At 36.8% G+C, this 14,118-nt stretch overlaps 1 protein-coding gene across 3 annotated transcripts in view; it reads right to left on the bottom strand.

Annotated features, from left to right (window-relative positions):
* Positions 1 to 1,520: 1,520 nt before the first annotated feature.
* Positions 1,521 to 14,118, bottom strand: part of RPGR (retinitis pigmentosa GTPase regulator) — a 74,617-nt gene continuing 62,019 nt past the window's right edge. For 2 of the 3 annotated variants that reach the window (XM_061410443.1, XM_061410445.1), the window contains one exon: positions 1,521 to 6,053. In XM_061410443.1, coding sequence (XP_061266427.1) covers positions 6,033 to 6,053 — 21 coding nt within the window. In that variant the 3' untranslated portion in view covers positions 1,521 to 6,032. The remainder of the gene's footprint in view (positions 6,054 to 14,118) is intronic. The other variant, XR_009735094.1, reaches the window with a different exon arrangement.

Raw genomic sequence — 14,118 nt, 5'->3', positions numbered from 1 at the left:
TTAAAAAAAACTTGTAGGAACAACACTCAAAGACTTACTAAAAAGCTACATTAAAGAAGACAGAGGGGCACTGGCATAAAGGTAGAGAAATAAATCAATGAAACAGAACAGAAAGTCTAGAAATAGGCCCACACATATAAAGTCAACTCATTTCTGACAAAGGTGCAAAAGCAATACAATACAGAAAGGGTAGTCTTTTCCTTTAGCACTGTAACAATTTAACATTCATATTCCAACAAAAAACTTTGAGCAATACCTCACACTAAAGACAAACACCAATTCAAAAAGGATAATAGTCCTGAATGTAAAACAAAGCTGTAAAATATCTACAAGAAAATATAGGAGAAAATCTTAGTGACTTTTGGGTAGGCAAAGATTTCTTAGATATGACATCGAAAGCACAATCCATAAAAAATATATTAAAATGACTTCATCAAAACTAAAAACATCTGTTCTTTAAAAAAGCAGTGTTAGGAAAGTTAAAAGACAAGCCACAGATGGAGAGAAAATATTTGCAAATCACATATCCATTAAGAACTCTCAAAACTCCATAATAATAAACAACCTGACAAATTTGGAAAAGATAATCCCAAGTATATAAACAGATGACAAATAAGCACAGAAAATATGCTCAACATTATTAGAGAAATTCATATTAAAACCATGAGAATGCTATGTACCATTCAGAATGGCTAAAATTCAAACTTACTGTATGCACGAACTGTTGGCCAACCCACTTTGCTGATTCACACTGGATTTCTGATCTGAGCTCAAAATAAACCTTTGTTAAGCTACTGGCTTTGAAGTTAATTTGTCATCATAGCCCATTCAGGTTCGATTAGGAATGCAGAACCACTGTAAGCCACACAGAATTTGAAATTTATCATAAGGATTAGACCTCAGGCGATTGTATGAACTGGGGAGAACTCTATGAAATGCTGTTGTCTCTGCACCTGGTGATGAGCCTGGACTCCCTGTAGATAGCAGGGGTAGCTGTCAGAAAGGAAAGCTGACTGTGAAGTGGGAGAGAACAAGTGGAAACTGGAACATGCAAGGATAAAGTGGAAATTGTCTGTTATTACCATCTCCAGCTTCAGTGATGTGGGTGACCTTCAGAAGTTGGCATCATTTGTTACGCAGCTGCACGTGTGTGGCCCAGAACTTGAAGACGCTGAAGGAGGTCAGGCAGAAGCTGAAGAACCTGTGTGTCCAACTGACATGTGGTGCTAACAAGGTAAGCCAGCGTATCAGTGGCAATGTGCATGCTCTGCAGTATTGCCTGGCACCTTACACTGACCCGAATCTTTACCTTCTAAAATCTTTTGTGGCCAACCAGAAACCAGAACCATACAAAGAAGGCAATTCTGAGAAACACAGTTCTGGGGTTAGCTAAGCTGATACAGTACAAAGTCAATACATGTAGCCTAACTCAATACAGACCCCAGCAGAGATGGCAACATGACACCCAGAAGAGGACTTGTCAACAGAACTTAAGTAACACAACAAAATAAAACAATACAGAATCAAAATGATCACTTTATTAGCCACACCTGGCTAAGGATATTCATCAATTCTTCAGAGGAAAACAAAGGAAATTCATGTGGAAATGACTGTACACAATGTAAAGCGTTGTGATTAAGAACACAGGTTTTATAAAGTTAGACATCTGTTTAAAAGCTGTGTGTTATGCAAGTTGATTATCTTCTCTGTGACTCAAGTATACATTGAAAATTGGGAAAATAAAACTCTTCTCATAGGCATGTTGTGAGGATTAACTGACTTAAAAAGAAAGCACTTAGTGTGTGATGCAGCAATGCTTATTAAGTGCTATTGTAATAATTATTGTATATAGTCATGCTTTAACTTTGTAATGAGATATATACACGTATGATTCTTGGTAAATTTATGGGTTTGTCTTCATGAAGTTCTCAATGAAATGCTTCTTCCATGTGTTACGGTAGGTAGATACTTGGAATGGGAGTTTCTGCCTGATAGTTGTAGGCAAGATTCTGGCGTCCATAATGGGGAAAGTCAAGTTTAAAGTCTCTCTTGCTTAATGCTTCCATTTTAGAAGGTATCTGTTATATTATATACCTCATTAACATGAATTATTATCACCTCTACATATTTATATGTCTCATCAATACAGGAGTTCTGACATAGGAAAATGCTATATTCATTCCATGAATAATCAGAGAGAAGGCAAAAACTGTTTTACCTTTTAAAAATCTCTTTTAAAGCTGCCCTGTGTGTTCAGTGAAGACTTCTTCTCAGGTAAAGTCAAAGTATTTAAGTAAGTGTGACTTCAGTTCATCAGACTCAATTCTGGACCTGGGGCGATTTTTCACTAGAATGTGTGTACTTGTGCACACGTGCTTGCACGTGCACACGTGTGTGTGTGTGTGTAAGACAGGCTGTTACCAAATGAGAGTTTGTATTTAGTAGATTTTCACAGCCAACTTGGTTGAATGTATTTTGCTATTTTAAAATAGCCAATACCTTTTGGGAGGAAGGCTTGGGGAGCCATGATTATGCAAGACCAAACTGGTTAAGAAAGTTTATATAAAATCATCTCTTTTTGGTAACCTAGATGTGGCTGAGCCTTTCAAATTTCTGTTAGCCTGAAGAAAAGTCTTTAATGATATATAAAATATCATGGAGTTGCGTCCTAATGAATGTCACGTCTGGGGTCTTTCCAGGGTCTCCAGAGGAGTGAGCAGGGCTCTTCTCTAGTACCTGGTGGTTGTGGACAATTCCATGCCATGGTTCACAAAAGGGGTCGAATCTGTCCTCTGGTCTCTAGTGGAGCCCATAAGAAGAAATATTGCCTCAAGTTCCCGTCTACTTCTGTCCACTGTTCAACTTGAAAAAATAAATCCATACTTTTAAAATTTTTTTTAATTTTTTAAAAATTAAAAGCAATTTTTTTTTATTTAATGGATTTTTTTTAAAACTGAAGGATCATTGTAGAAAATATTTGTTTGATAACAGAAGCCTGATTTTTAGCTAAGGCACACTGCTTCCCAGAATAAATGACTACATCATCTGCCTCTGACGCCCTTGTTGTGGAAACATGATCAAGTTCTAGCCAATGGGATTTAGTAGAAGTGCAACTTTGGGAAAAGTTGTTTAAAGGAGCTGAATCAGTTGGGGGTGGGGGAGGGCTTTTTGTTTTTCTTCATTCTCTTTCCTAGACTACATATAAGTAATGGCTGGAGTTTTAGCATCCACCTTGTGACATGGGTTGATCTTAAGGACAGAAGAAGCCACATGGTGAAAATGGCTGAGCAAAAGTGAAGATGATTCTAAATTACTGATGGATTTTATGGAGTTGTCATAACAATTGAAGACTATCTACCTGTGAACTTGTTTTATGCGAGAGAATAAACCATTGCATTTTTAGCTACTATATTCAGGTCTCTATAATTAATACTAGTTTCTGAATGCAATTATTGATACAGTTAAGAAAACTTGGGTTATTTATCTCCTGGTTCAGGTCTTTGCCTGGATGGTACCCTCTGTGGATCCTCCTTCAGCTCCTAATCTAGCTTTCTCACCTCAGCTTGGTGACAACTGACTAAATTCCAATGGTCACTGAATCTTCTCCTATATGATTGCCTCATTCTTTTCTACAGGAGGAATTTAACCCCTGGGTTCCTTCAAGCATAGAGCAATATCTTTGATTTCAGCTAGTAGACCTGAATACAGACCAATTGTTAGTTCCAGAGCAGTGTCAGTTTTATGACTGAGGATGGTCTGAGTCATCCAATTCTAATTTACACACCTCCTGAATGAAAACTGTGAAGTGGATGGCCCATTTAACTATGCCACCCATGGTATCAGTTTAGGTCCTCCAGAAAGCAACTGCCAATGTGAACTGAATGTAGAAGAGATTTATTGGGGGTACCACCTGTAAAGGATAAAGGGAAGAGGATGAAAACCCACAGATTTGCCAGACAGAAGTATGAATTTGGTTTGTAACAGAGGGGGAAATCTTCCCAGCTTTGCTACTGCAAGGCTGAGGTCCTAGTTTGGGGCTGATTACAGCCAGATATTTAATGGGGAGATCCTAAAACCAGTGAACCATAGCAGTGCTGAGATAAGTCCACACCAACACATGGGCTGCTAAACTAAAAATACGGGGGAGATCCAAAAGATCCTGGGGAAAAGTAAAAGCCAAGGGAAATACAAGAACTGGCTGCAAGTTGGAATGCATTCCTTAACCACGCACAGTTCAATCAGCAGAGGGTAGAAGTCTGACGAGCACAACTGTTCGAACCCAACTTCCGCCAAATTAACTGGCTAACCAGCTAAGCTATTTAGACACATGGGCAACATTTAGGAAGTTGGGCTAAAATGTAAAACTAATTAAAAATCTGAATAGAGACATCAGCAGGTAGATGCTGAGTGAGGTGACATGGTGGTGGTTGGAGGTAGGTGAAGACAGATTCTATGGTTTAAGTTCAGACAAGTAACTAAGCATCAAACAAACAAAACAACTATACAAAAAAACTTTCAGAAAAATAAAACAGTCAAGTTATTAGGAATATTCTATAAAATATTATATAAATGTCCACTTTTAAACCAAAAATTACTGGACAAAGAAACTGAAAAATGTACCCCCAAATCAGGAAAAAGTAGCCAATAGAAATCAACTCTGAGTAGACCTAGATATTAGATTTAGCAGAGAATGTCTTCAGAGTAGGTATTATAAATTTGTTCAAGTAATTAAAGAAAACTATGTTTAATGAATTAAAAGAAAATATGTTAAAAATGAGTCAATAAACAGAGAATCTCAATAGAGAAATAAAAATCATAAAAAAGGACCAAATGAAAATTCTAGAGTTGAAAAGTATAATAACTGAAATAAAAAATTTAATGAAGGTATTTAAATATCAGAAGGTGTTAAAAAAAATTTAACAAAGGAGTTTAAAACTCCTAAGTTCATTTTTTTAAAGGCAGTTAGGATAAATTACTAGTCTTTTCCTACTAAAACAGTTTCTAAAAGTCAGAAAATTATTTTCAAATGTTGCTTATGTTTCTATTTCCTCTTTTTCTGGGAACTTTTGAGGTGGTTAATAACTAATTGTTGAAATATTAAAACAATTTTCCAACTACACTGAGCCTTACACAAATATAAGAAATTTTCCTGCAGTAGCTTCTGAGAGGTCAGATTTTTGCCCCAAGACTTAAAGCATTTGGTAGGCTATTTAATCATTGATAAAACCATTTGTATTATTTGTAGAAACTTGGGCATGGCAGGTAGTTGCTCAAAGGAAAGTGTACTGCGCTTGTACTACACAACCAAATTCCTTCAGCTTCTTCAGCTATGCTTAAATCCAAATGGTTCAGGGGGAGGGAGGTCCATATTTCTTTGAGTTATGTGGTTTCCATTTCTCTTTCAACCATGGCTATTTCAATCCCTTCAAGGCCTCTTTTTACTGCCTATAGTTTACAAAATGTCACATTTCTTCCAACTTCTCAATTTTCTCTTTTATGACCATTCCCCTTAGTATTAGATACCAATCCTGATGAAAGCTAGGCCTCTTTTTGAGAATTCAAAATCTACAGAATTGGGAATTTTAGGGAAAAAGTGAAACATAGGCTTGCAAATCAAACACCCACTGCCTAATTGACACTGATTTTATCAGTATACATATACTTCTTATTCCTTTTTTTATTGCTTCTCCCACACACTGTCTGAACCCTGTGTCTTATATTTCAATTCTTGATGGAAGTAAACTTTGCTGGCTTTCTAAATAAAAGTCCTGCCACTGTGTAGTCATAACCCTATGACAGAGTTCTGACACTGACCTCATGCTGAAGACTCTGTTGTGTGGTCTTTTGGAGTACTTTCTCTTCTGACCCTTGAAAATACTTACTTTGATATATTTGTGGCTGGAGTAATCCCTTTATTAATGATTGTGAAAGATGGCCCAAATACCATGCAATTATGTTACTCTATTCAGCTTTGCAGGAAGGAGGCATAAAATCCCTTGTAAGCCATCTCTTCTTGGAAACAAAACTTGCTTTCAAATCAATGCAAATGCAGTCTGTTACAAACACAGGAAACAGACAAAATGTACTGATTATTTCATTTGTTTGATGTTTAGGCCCTTATACAAAAATAGGGGATAAACTCCTGTTTCAGTAGATAATAGATATTTTCTACTTTTCTATTTCTTCCTCTTTCTACTTCTTCCCACATGTACAAATGCTGTTGCTATCACTACCACACAAGCCAAAGAATCACTTTTCTAGCATTTTTCTTAATGAAAAATGGGATAAGGTTACATTCCACATGTGCATTCTTCTTGGAGTACCTCTGTGATGTTCATCTCACTGACCACATCCTATTTATCATATGTGCTAAGACATACAGTACACATGTTGTGGATATAGATAACAGTTTTATATACTGTAATAATGAATGTGTAATAAGTGAATTGTTCTCAAGTCCATATGACGGCATGGGAAGTAGGAAGGGAGGAAACACATCTGTGTGGATCTTCACTGAATACACTGGAGAAGAACAGAGGTGATAAACAAAACCTAGAGGGCAAAACCATTCACTAGGGTACAAGGGACACAATCAGGAGTGATGTCAGCAGGTCCTTGTGGTCAAAAGCAATAATAGGGTGAGAAATAGGGTGGGAGGCCTCCAAAGCTCAAATTAAACTCTTTTATGTATTTTCCAGTGTTCTTAGTAACACACAACTATGCTTTGGAAACTTGGCTTTTTATGCTGTTGGCAACATCTTAATAATGAGTTTTAAATTATAAAAAGTATAAAGTATTCCACAGTCCTTCACTCTTATTTGTGAAAATACATGGATATGCCCTCCATTGGCACATAGATTAAGTATATTCCATTGTGTAGAGCCCTTGTTTTCCTAGGCTCACAATTAGCCAACATTTTTCAGTTTCCCTTATAGAAAGTTGGGCCCATGCCAGTGAATGCCAGTGGAATCTGGGCATAAGTGATACATACAACTTCCAGGCCTGGAGGATGGCAAGCCTCCAAGGGAATACTAAAACCACCAAATGATAAGAGACAAGGTTCCTGAAATACTGTGTGGAGCAAGGTCATCTACACACCGTTGGTGTATTTTGACATGACCAAGAAATAAACACTCAGTGTTACCTCAGATTTGGAGAGTCTTTGTTACAGAAGTTCAGCTACCTAGACTAATACAACTAGGATCTTTCAGAGAAAATGATGTGGAAATTTCTTCGAATTTTTATAGTAGTTTGCTTGTGAGAGATAACATTCTGAAGTTTTATAATAATTTGTCAGTTCAAATAAATTATTCTCCACTTGATGTTAGATCATAACTACCTTGGAAACTATTTTAAAGAGATATAACCAGTCCTAGGCTTGACCTAGTGAATCAGAACCAGGTAGTTCATAGGCAGTCACATTTGAAAAACTTCCCTGTGTTTTACATATACCCTTGGCTAAGAACTACTACTCTAAGATAACCCAAATTTTACCTTTAGGTCAAAAGTTAGATTTTCAAGTCTCATTATTTAAGGTCCATCTAATTTATTTGACTGAATTAGGTTTTTTTTTTAAAGTGTATTTGATGTTATTGTAAAAAATCAATGTAATAAAATTGATCTTTTTTGGGTGTACAGTTTTTATAATGTATAGTTTTAGGCAATACCACCAAAATCAAGATATAGAACAGTTCCATCACTCCAAAAACACTGCTTCCTACTATCACTCTGTGGTCACACTCTTCTACTACAACCCACTGCAACCCAAGGTCAGCAAAAGGAAGAAAATAATATAGATTACAGAGGAAATAAAACAGATAAAAAGCAATAGAAAAGATCAATAAACCCAAAAGCTGTTTTTTTTCTGAAAAGATAAAACCAACAAACCTCTAGGCAGGCTTACCAAAAAGCAAAGAAGGAGGAGTCAAACAAACAGAATAATAACTGAAAGAGGAGAAATAACAACTAATACCACAGAAATAAACAAAAATCATAAAAGAATACTATGAACTTATGCCAATAAATTGGACAATCTAGAAGAAATGAAGAAGTTTCTAGAAATATACAGCCTGCCAAAACTGAGTCAAGAAGAAATAGATAATTTGAACAGGCTGATCACTAGAAGTAAAATAGAAACTATAATAATAAAAGAAAAAAACTCTCTGAAAACAAGAGTCCAGGAACAGATGGATACACTGTGAAATTCCACCAAACATACAAAGAAGAACTTATACTTGCTTCTTAAACTATTCCAAAAGATTGAAGAAGAAGGAAAAATTTCAAATTCATTCTATGACGCCATCACCCGGATACCAAAACTAGACAAGGACACTACAAAAAAAGAAAATTACAGGCCAATACCTTGATAAATACTGATGTAAAAATATTAAACAAAATATTAGCAAACCAAATCCAATAATATATAAAAAGTATCATACACCATGATCAAGTTGGATTCATTCCAGGGTCACAAGGATGGTTCAAGACATGCAAATTAATCGATGTGAGAAACAAGAGAAAAGAACCACATGATCATCTCAATAGATACAGAAAAAGCATTTGATAAAACTCAACAACCATTTGTGACAAAAACTTGCACCAAAGTGGTAGAGGGAACATAGTTGAATATAATAAAAGGCATTTACAACAAACCCACAGCCAACATAATACTCAACAGTGAAAAGCTGAAAGCCTTCTTGCTAAATTCAGGAATAAGACAAGGATGCCCACTCTCACTACTACCATTTAACACAGTAATGGTAGTCCTAGCCACAGTAATCAGACAAGAAAAAAAAAATTAAAGGTATCCAAATTGGAAGGGAAAAGGTAAAACTATTACTATTTGCAGATGACATGGTACTCTATATAGAGAATCATAAAGACTCCATATAAAAACTATTAGAACTAGGGAATTCCTTGGTGGTGCAGTGGTTAGGACTTGGTGCTTTCTCTGCAATGGCTCAGGTTCAATCTCTGGTCAAGGAACTAAGATCTTGCAAGCTGTGTGGCATAGCCAAAAAAACCAAAAACACAAACAAAAAACAAACCTAAAAATCTATTAGAACTAAGAAACGAATTCAGCAAGGTAGCAGAATCCAAAATTAATATCCAGAAATCAGTTATATTTCCTTACACTAACAATATCAGAAAAAGCAAGTAAAAAAATGTCAAAAAAATACATAGGAATAAATTTAATCGAGGTGGAAGACCTATATGCTGAAAACTATAAAATATTGATAAAGGAAACTGAAGATGATTAACAGAAATGGAAAGATATCCCATGCTTTTGGATTGAAATAATTAATATCGTTAAAATGGCACTACTACCCAAAGCAATCTACAGATTTAATGCAGATTCTATTTCACTGCTGTACCGTAGAAATTAACCCTACATTGCAAATCAACTATACTTCAATTAAAAAAAAAAGTACATCACATACTCTGCTGGAATTCCATCACCTCCACTAGCTATACTGGAAGCAGTGCTTCCTAAGGCCCACTTGACTTCACACTCCAGAATGTCTGGCTCTGAGTGCGAGACTATACCATTGTGGCTAGCCACATCATTAAGATCTTTTTAGTACAGTTCTTCTGTGTATTTTTTCCATCAAGGAGATCAATAAAGATAGTGGAGGTGATGGAATTCCAGCAGAGCTACGTAAAATCAAAAGATGATGCTATTTTAATATGTGATACACTCAATTATGTCAGCAAATTTGGTAAAATTTGCTGTGTGGAAATTTTAGCAGTGTGGCCAGAAGACTGGAAAGTCAATCCTCATTCCAATTCCCAAGAAGTGCAGTACTAAAGAATGTTCAAATCACTGGACAATTGTACTCATCTCCCATGCTAGTAAGGTTATGCTCAAAATCCTCAGCAGTGTGGCCAGAAGACTGGAAAGTCAATCCTCATTCCAGTTCCCAAGAAGTGCAGTACTAAAGAATGTTCAAATCACCGGACAATTGTACTCATCTCCCATGCTAGTAAGGTTATGCTCAAAATCCTCCAAGCTAGGCTTTAGCATTACATGAACTGAGAACTTCCAGATGATCAAGCTGGGTTTAGACACAGCAGAGGAACTAGAAATCAAATTGCCAATATTTGCTGGATCATAGAGAAATCAAGGGATTCCAGAAAAACATCTACCTATGTTTCATTGACTATTCTAAAGCCTTTGACTGTGTGGATCATAACAAACTGTGGGAAAGCACTCAGAGATATGGGAATACCAGACCATCTTACCTGTCTTCTGAGAAACCTGTATGCAGGTCAAGAAACAACAGTTAGAACCCTGAATGGAATAACTGTCTGGTTCAGGATTGAGAAAGGAGAACAACAAGGCTATTTATTTATAGTCATCCTGTTTATTTAACTTATACTCAGAGCATATCATGCGAAATGCCAGGCTGGATGAGTTACAAGCTGGAATCAAGATCGCCAGGAGAAATAACAACCTCAGATATGTGGATGAAAGTGAAAGTGAAGTCGCTCGGTCGTGTCTGACTCTTTGCGACCCCATAGACTGAGGCCTATCAGGCTCCTCCATCCATGGGATTTTCCAGACAAGAGTGTTGGAGTGGATTGCCATTGCCTTCTCCAAGGGATCTTCCTGACCCAGGGATCAAACCCGGGTCTCCCACATTGCAGGTAAACACTTTACCATCGGAGCTGCTACCACTATAACGGCAGAAAGCAAAGAGGAACTAAAGAGCCTCTTGATGAAGGTGGAGGAGAGCGAAAAAGCCAGCTTAAAATTCAATATCAAAAAAAAACTAAGATCATGGCATCTGGTCTCATCACTTCATGGCAAAAGAAGGGGAAAAGGTGAAAGTAGTGACAGATTTCACTCTTCTCAGGCTCTAAAATCACTGTGGATGGTGACTGCAGCCATGAAGTTAGAAGACGATTGCTTCTTGACAGGAAAACTATGACAAACCTAGACACTGTGTTAAAAAGCAAAGACATCAGTTTGCCGACAAAGGTCCATATAGCCAAGGCTATGGTCATCCCAGTGGTCACGTACAGTTGTGAGAGCTGGACCAGAAAGAAGGCAGAGCACCAAAGAAGTGATGCCTTCAAACTGTGGTGCTGGAGAAGACTTCTCAAAGTCCCTTAGACAGCAGGAGATCAAACAAGTCAATCTTAAGGGAAATCAACCCTGAATACGCATTGGAAGGACTGATGCTGAAGCTGAAGGTCAAGTATTTTGGTCATCTGATGCAAACAGCTGACTCACTGGAAAAGTCTCTGATGCTGGGAAAGATTGAGGGCACAAGGAGAAGAGGGAATCAGAGGATGAGATGGCTGGATGGCATCACCACTGCAATGGACAGGAGCTTGGGCAAACTTCAGGAGATGGTGAGAGACAGGGAGGCCTGGAGTGCTGCAATCCATGGGATTGCAAAGAGCTGGACATGACTGGGCAACTGAACAACAACAACAATGGATATATATATATATATATATATATATATATATGTATTACTCAGCCACAAAAAATAATGAAAGATACCGTTGCAGCAACATGGATGAACCTAAAAGAATATCACACTAAAATGAAGTCAGACAGAAAAAGACAAATACTATATGGGGGGCTCAGAGGTAAAGGGGCTTCCCTGGTAGCTCAGAGGTTAAAGTGTCTGCCTGGAATGCAGGAGACCTGGGTTCAATCCCTGGGTTGGGAAGATCCCCTGGAGAAGGAAATGGCAACCCACTTCAGTACTCTTGCCTGGAGAATCCCATGGAGGGAGGAGCCAGGTAGGCTATAGTCCATGCGGTCACAAAGAGTCGGACACGACTGAGTCACTTCACTTCACTTCACTTCAGAGGTAAAGAATCCGCCTTCTGATGCCTGCCACTGCAGGGGACACAGGTTTGATCCCTGGGTCAGGAAGATCCCCTGGAGAAGGAAATGGCAACCCACTCCAGTATTCTTGCCTGGAAAATCCCATGGACAGAGGAGCCTGGTGGGCTACAGTCCATGGGGTTACATAGTTAGCGACTAAACAACAATACATGGACTTTAAAAAATAATACAAATGAACCTATATACAAAAGAGAAACAGACACATAGACTTGAAGACAAACTTATGGTTATACCAAAGGGGAAAGAGAAAGAGGGAGGGATAAGTTAGGAGTATGGGATTAAGAGATACAAACTACTGTATATAAAATAGATTAAGCAACAAGGATTTACTATACAGCACAGAGAACTATAGTCAACATACTGTAGTAACCTATATTGGAAAATAATCTTACACACACACACACACACACATAAAATCACTTTGATGCAGACCTGAAACTAACATACTACTGTACATCAATATTCAATTCAAATATGAAAGCTTCAATTCAATTTAAAAAGTTTTCCCAAATTAGTTTACATTTTTATATAACTTTTGTTAATTCTTAATTATATATACAGTAAGTTAAATAATTATACCAATTAAGGAGTTAATGTAAATCTGATGCCAAGTTGGAAATTATAAGCTACCTAAAAATATGAACTCAAACATTCCTATGTACAGAATTTTAATGATTTTAAGCAATTGATAGAAATTATAAAAGAAAACTTTTGTTATAACAAAAAAGCTCATAGGGAAAATTCTGTAAAATTTCAGGAGTACTGTGCTAATATTTTGACAAATTCTAACAAATTACTTGTGAGGATTACTTCTGATAAACTTCAAAAGCTTTTCTAGAATATAAAACTTTTTTTCACCTTGGGATAGATATTTATCACTAAATCAGACAAGTTTTCTTAAAATAAAAATAGTATCATCATTTAAATTTAGATATAGCTCTCTAATCCACTGCTAACCTTACCTTGAAGACATCTCATCTATCATAACATACATATTTATACATACCAGATGAACACAAAAGCAAATGGAACTATTTGGGAATGCAGCTTGGCCTGGTCAGATAAGACTTCCTGCTGTAGCTTTTGTAAATACTTTTAGGGTTAGGATACTATTTCCTGATGTTTCGGTGACTAGAATTGTGTATTAACACTACGCCAAAGTAGTCATCCATCACAATTGTTGGAGGAACTGCTTACTATTAAGCTTGTTTGTTGTCTTTTAACTTTAATGTAGAGAGAAATATCTTACTTCATTATATTCAAGATAATAATATTCCATCATTCTCCCTCAACTCCCCACACTCCCAAGAAGGCTGAGTACACATTTGTATGCAACAAAAAATTACCTTCTTAGCAGAATGATCACTTTTCTAAGTAATTGTTTAACTCTCATTTCCAGAGGCCAAACAAGGGAAGATTACAATTGAGATAAATCCAGGACCTAATTAATTATTTCAACATATTTTTCCTTGTAAACAAAATTCTCATGCCAAAATAATGTACTTTCTTTAAAACTGAGGTCACAATTTGCCCTTTGTGGCCAAAATTGGGCCTGCAGCTACGGTTTGGCTCTCCCTGTTTATATACACATGCATGCACGCATGGACATGCACACGAATGAATTGCCTATATAAAACCCCACATTTCCAGGGTGAGATATATGTAGAGAGTAACATGGAAACTTACATTACCATATGCAAAAGAGATAGCCAATGGGAATTTGCTGTATGGCTCAAGGAACTCAAACACAGGCTCTGTAACAACCTAGAGAAGTGGGATGGGGTGGGAGGTGGAAGGAGGTTCAAGAAGGAGGAGACATATGTAAACCTATGGCTGATTTATGTAGATGTTTGGCAGAAACCAACAAATTCTGTAAAGCAATCATCCCTCAATTGAAAAATAAATAAATTAAAAAAAAACACACATTTCCAGCTTCTTTTGAAAACAGCTGAGAGTCTGGCAATACAGGGCCCAGTATTGAGAAATAGCAATTACCAGCTAGAACAGATTGGCAGCAGCTCCATTATGCTTATCTGTTTAGCCTCTGAAAATACTTCAGTTATGCGATCCCTGGTTTAAATGCATTTTTTGTTCAATTTAATAAAATATTCCTTCACTCCCGAGATGAAGACTTTCCAAATTTCTAATTTGAGGCCCTTTCCCAGAATAAAATTGATATTAGCTTTCACTGCTGCATAATAATTTACCATAAACTTAGTGGATTAAAATGATATATATTTATTATCTTGTAG

Source organism: Bos javanicus, chromosome X (genome assembly GCF_032452875.1).
Source record: "Bos javanicus breed banteng chromosome X, ARS-OSU_banteng_1.0, whole genome shotgun sequence".
Lineage (NCBI taxonomy): Eukaryota > Metazoa > Chordata > Mammalia > Artiodactyla > Bovidae > Bos > Bos javanicus.
The sequence above is the reverse complement of the archived record's forward strand: the minus strand, read 5'-3'. Positions and strand labels throughout refer to the sequence as shown.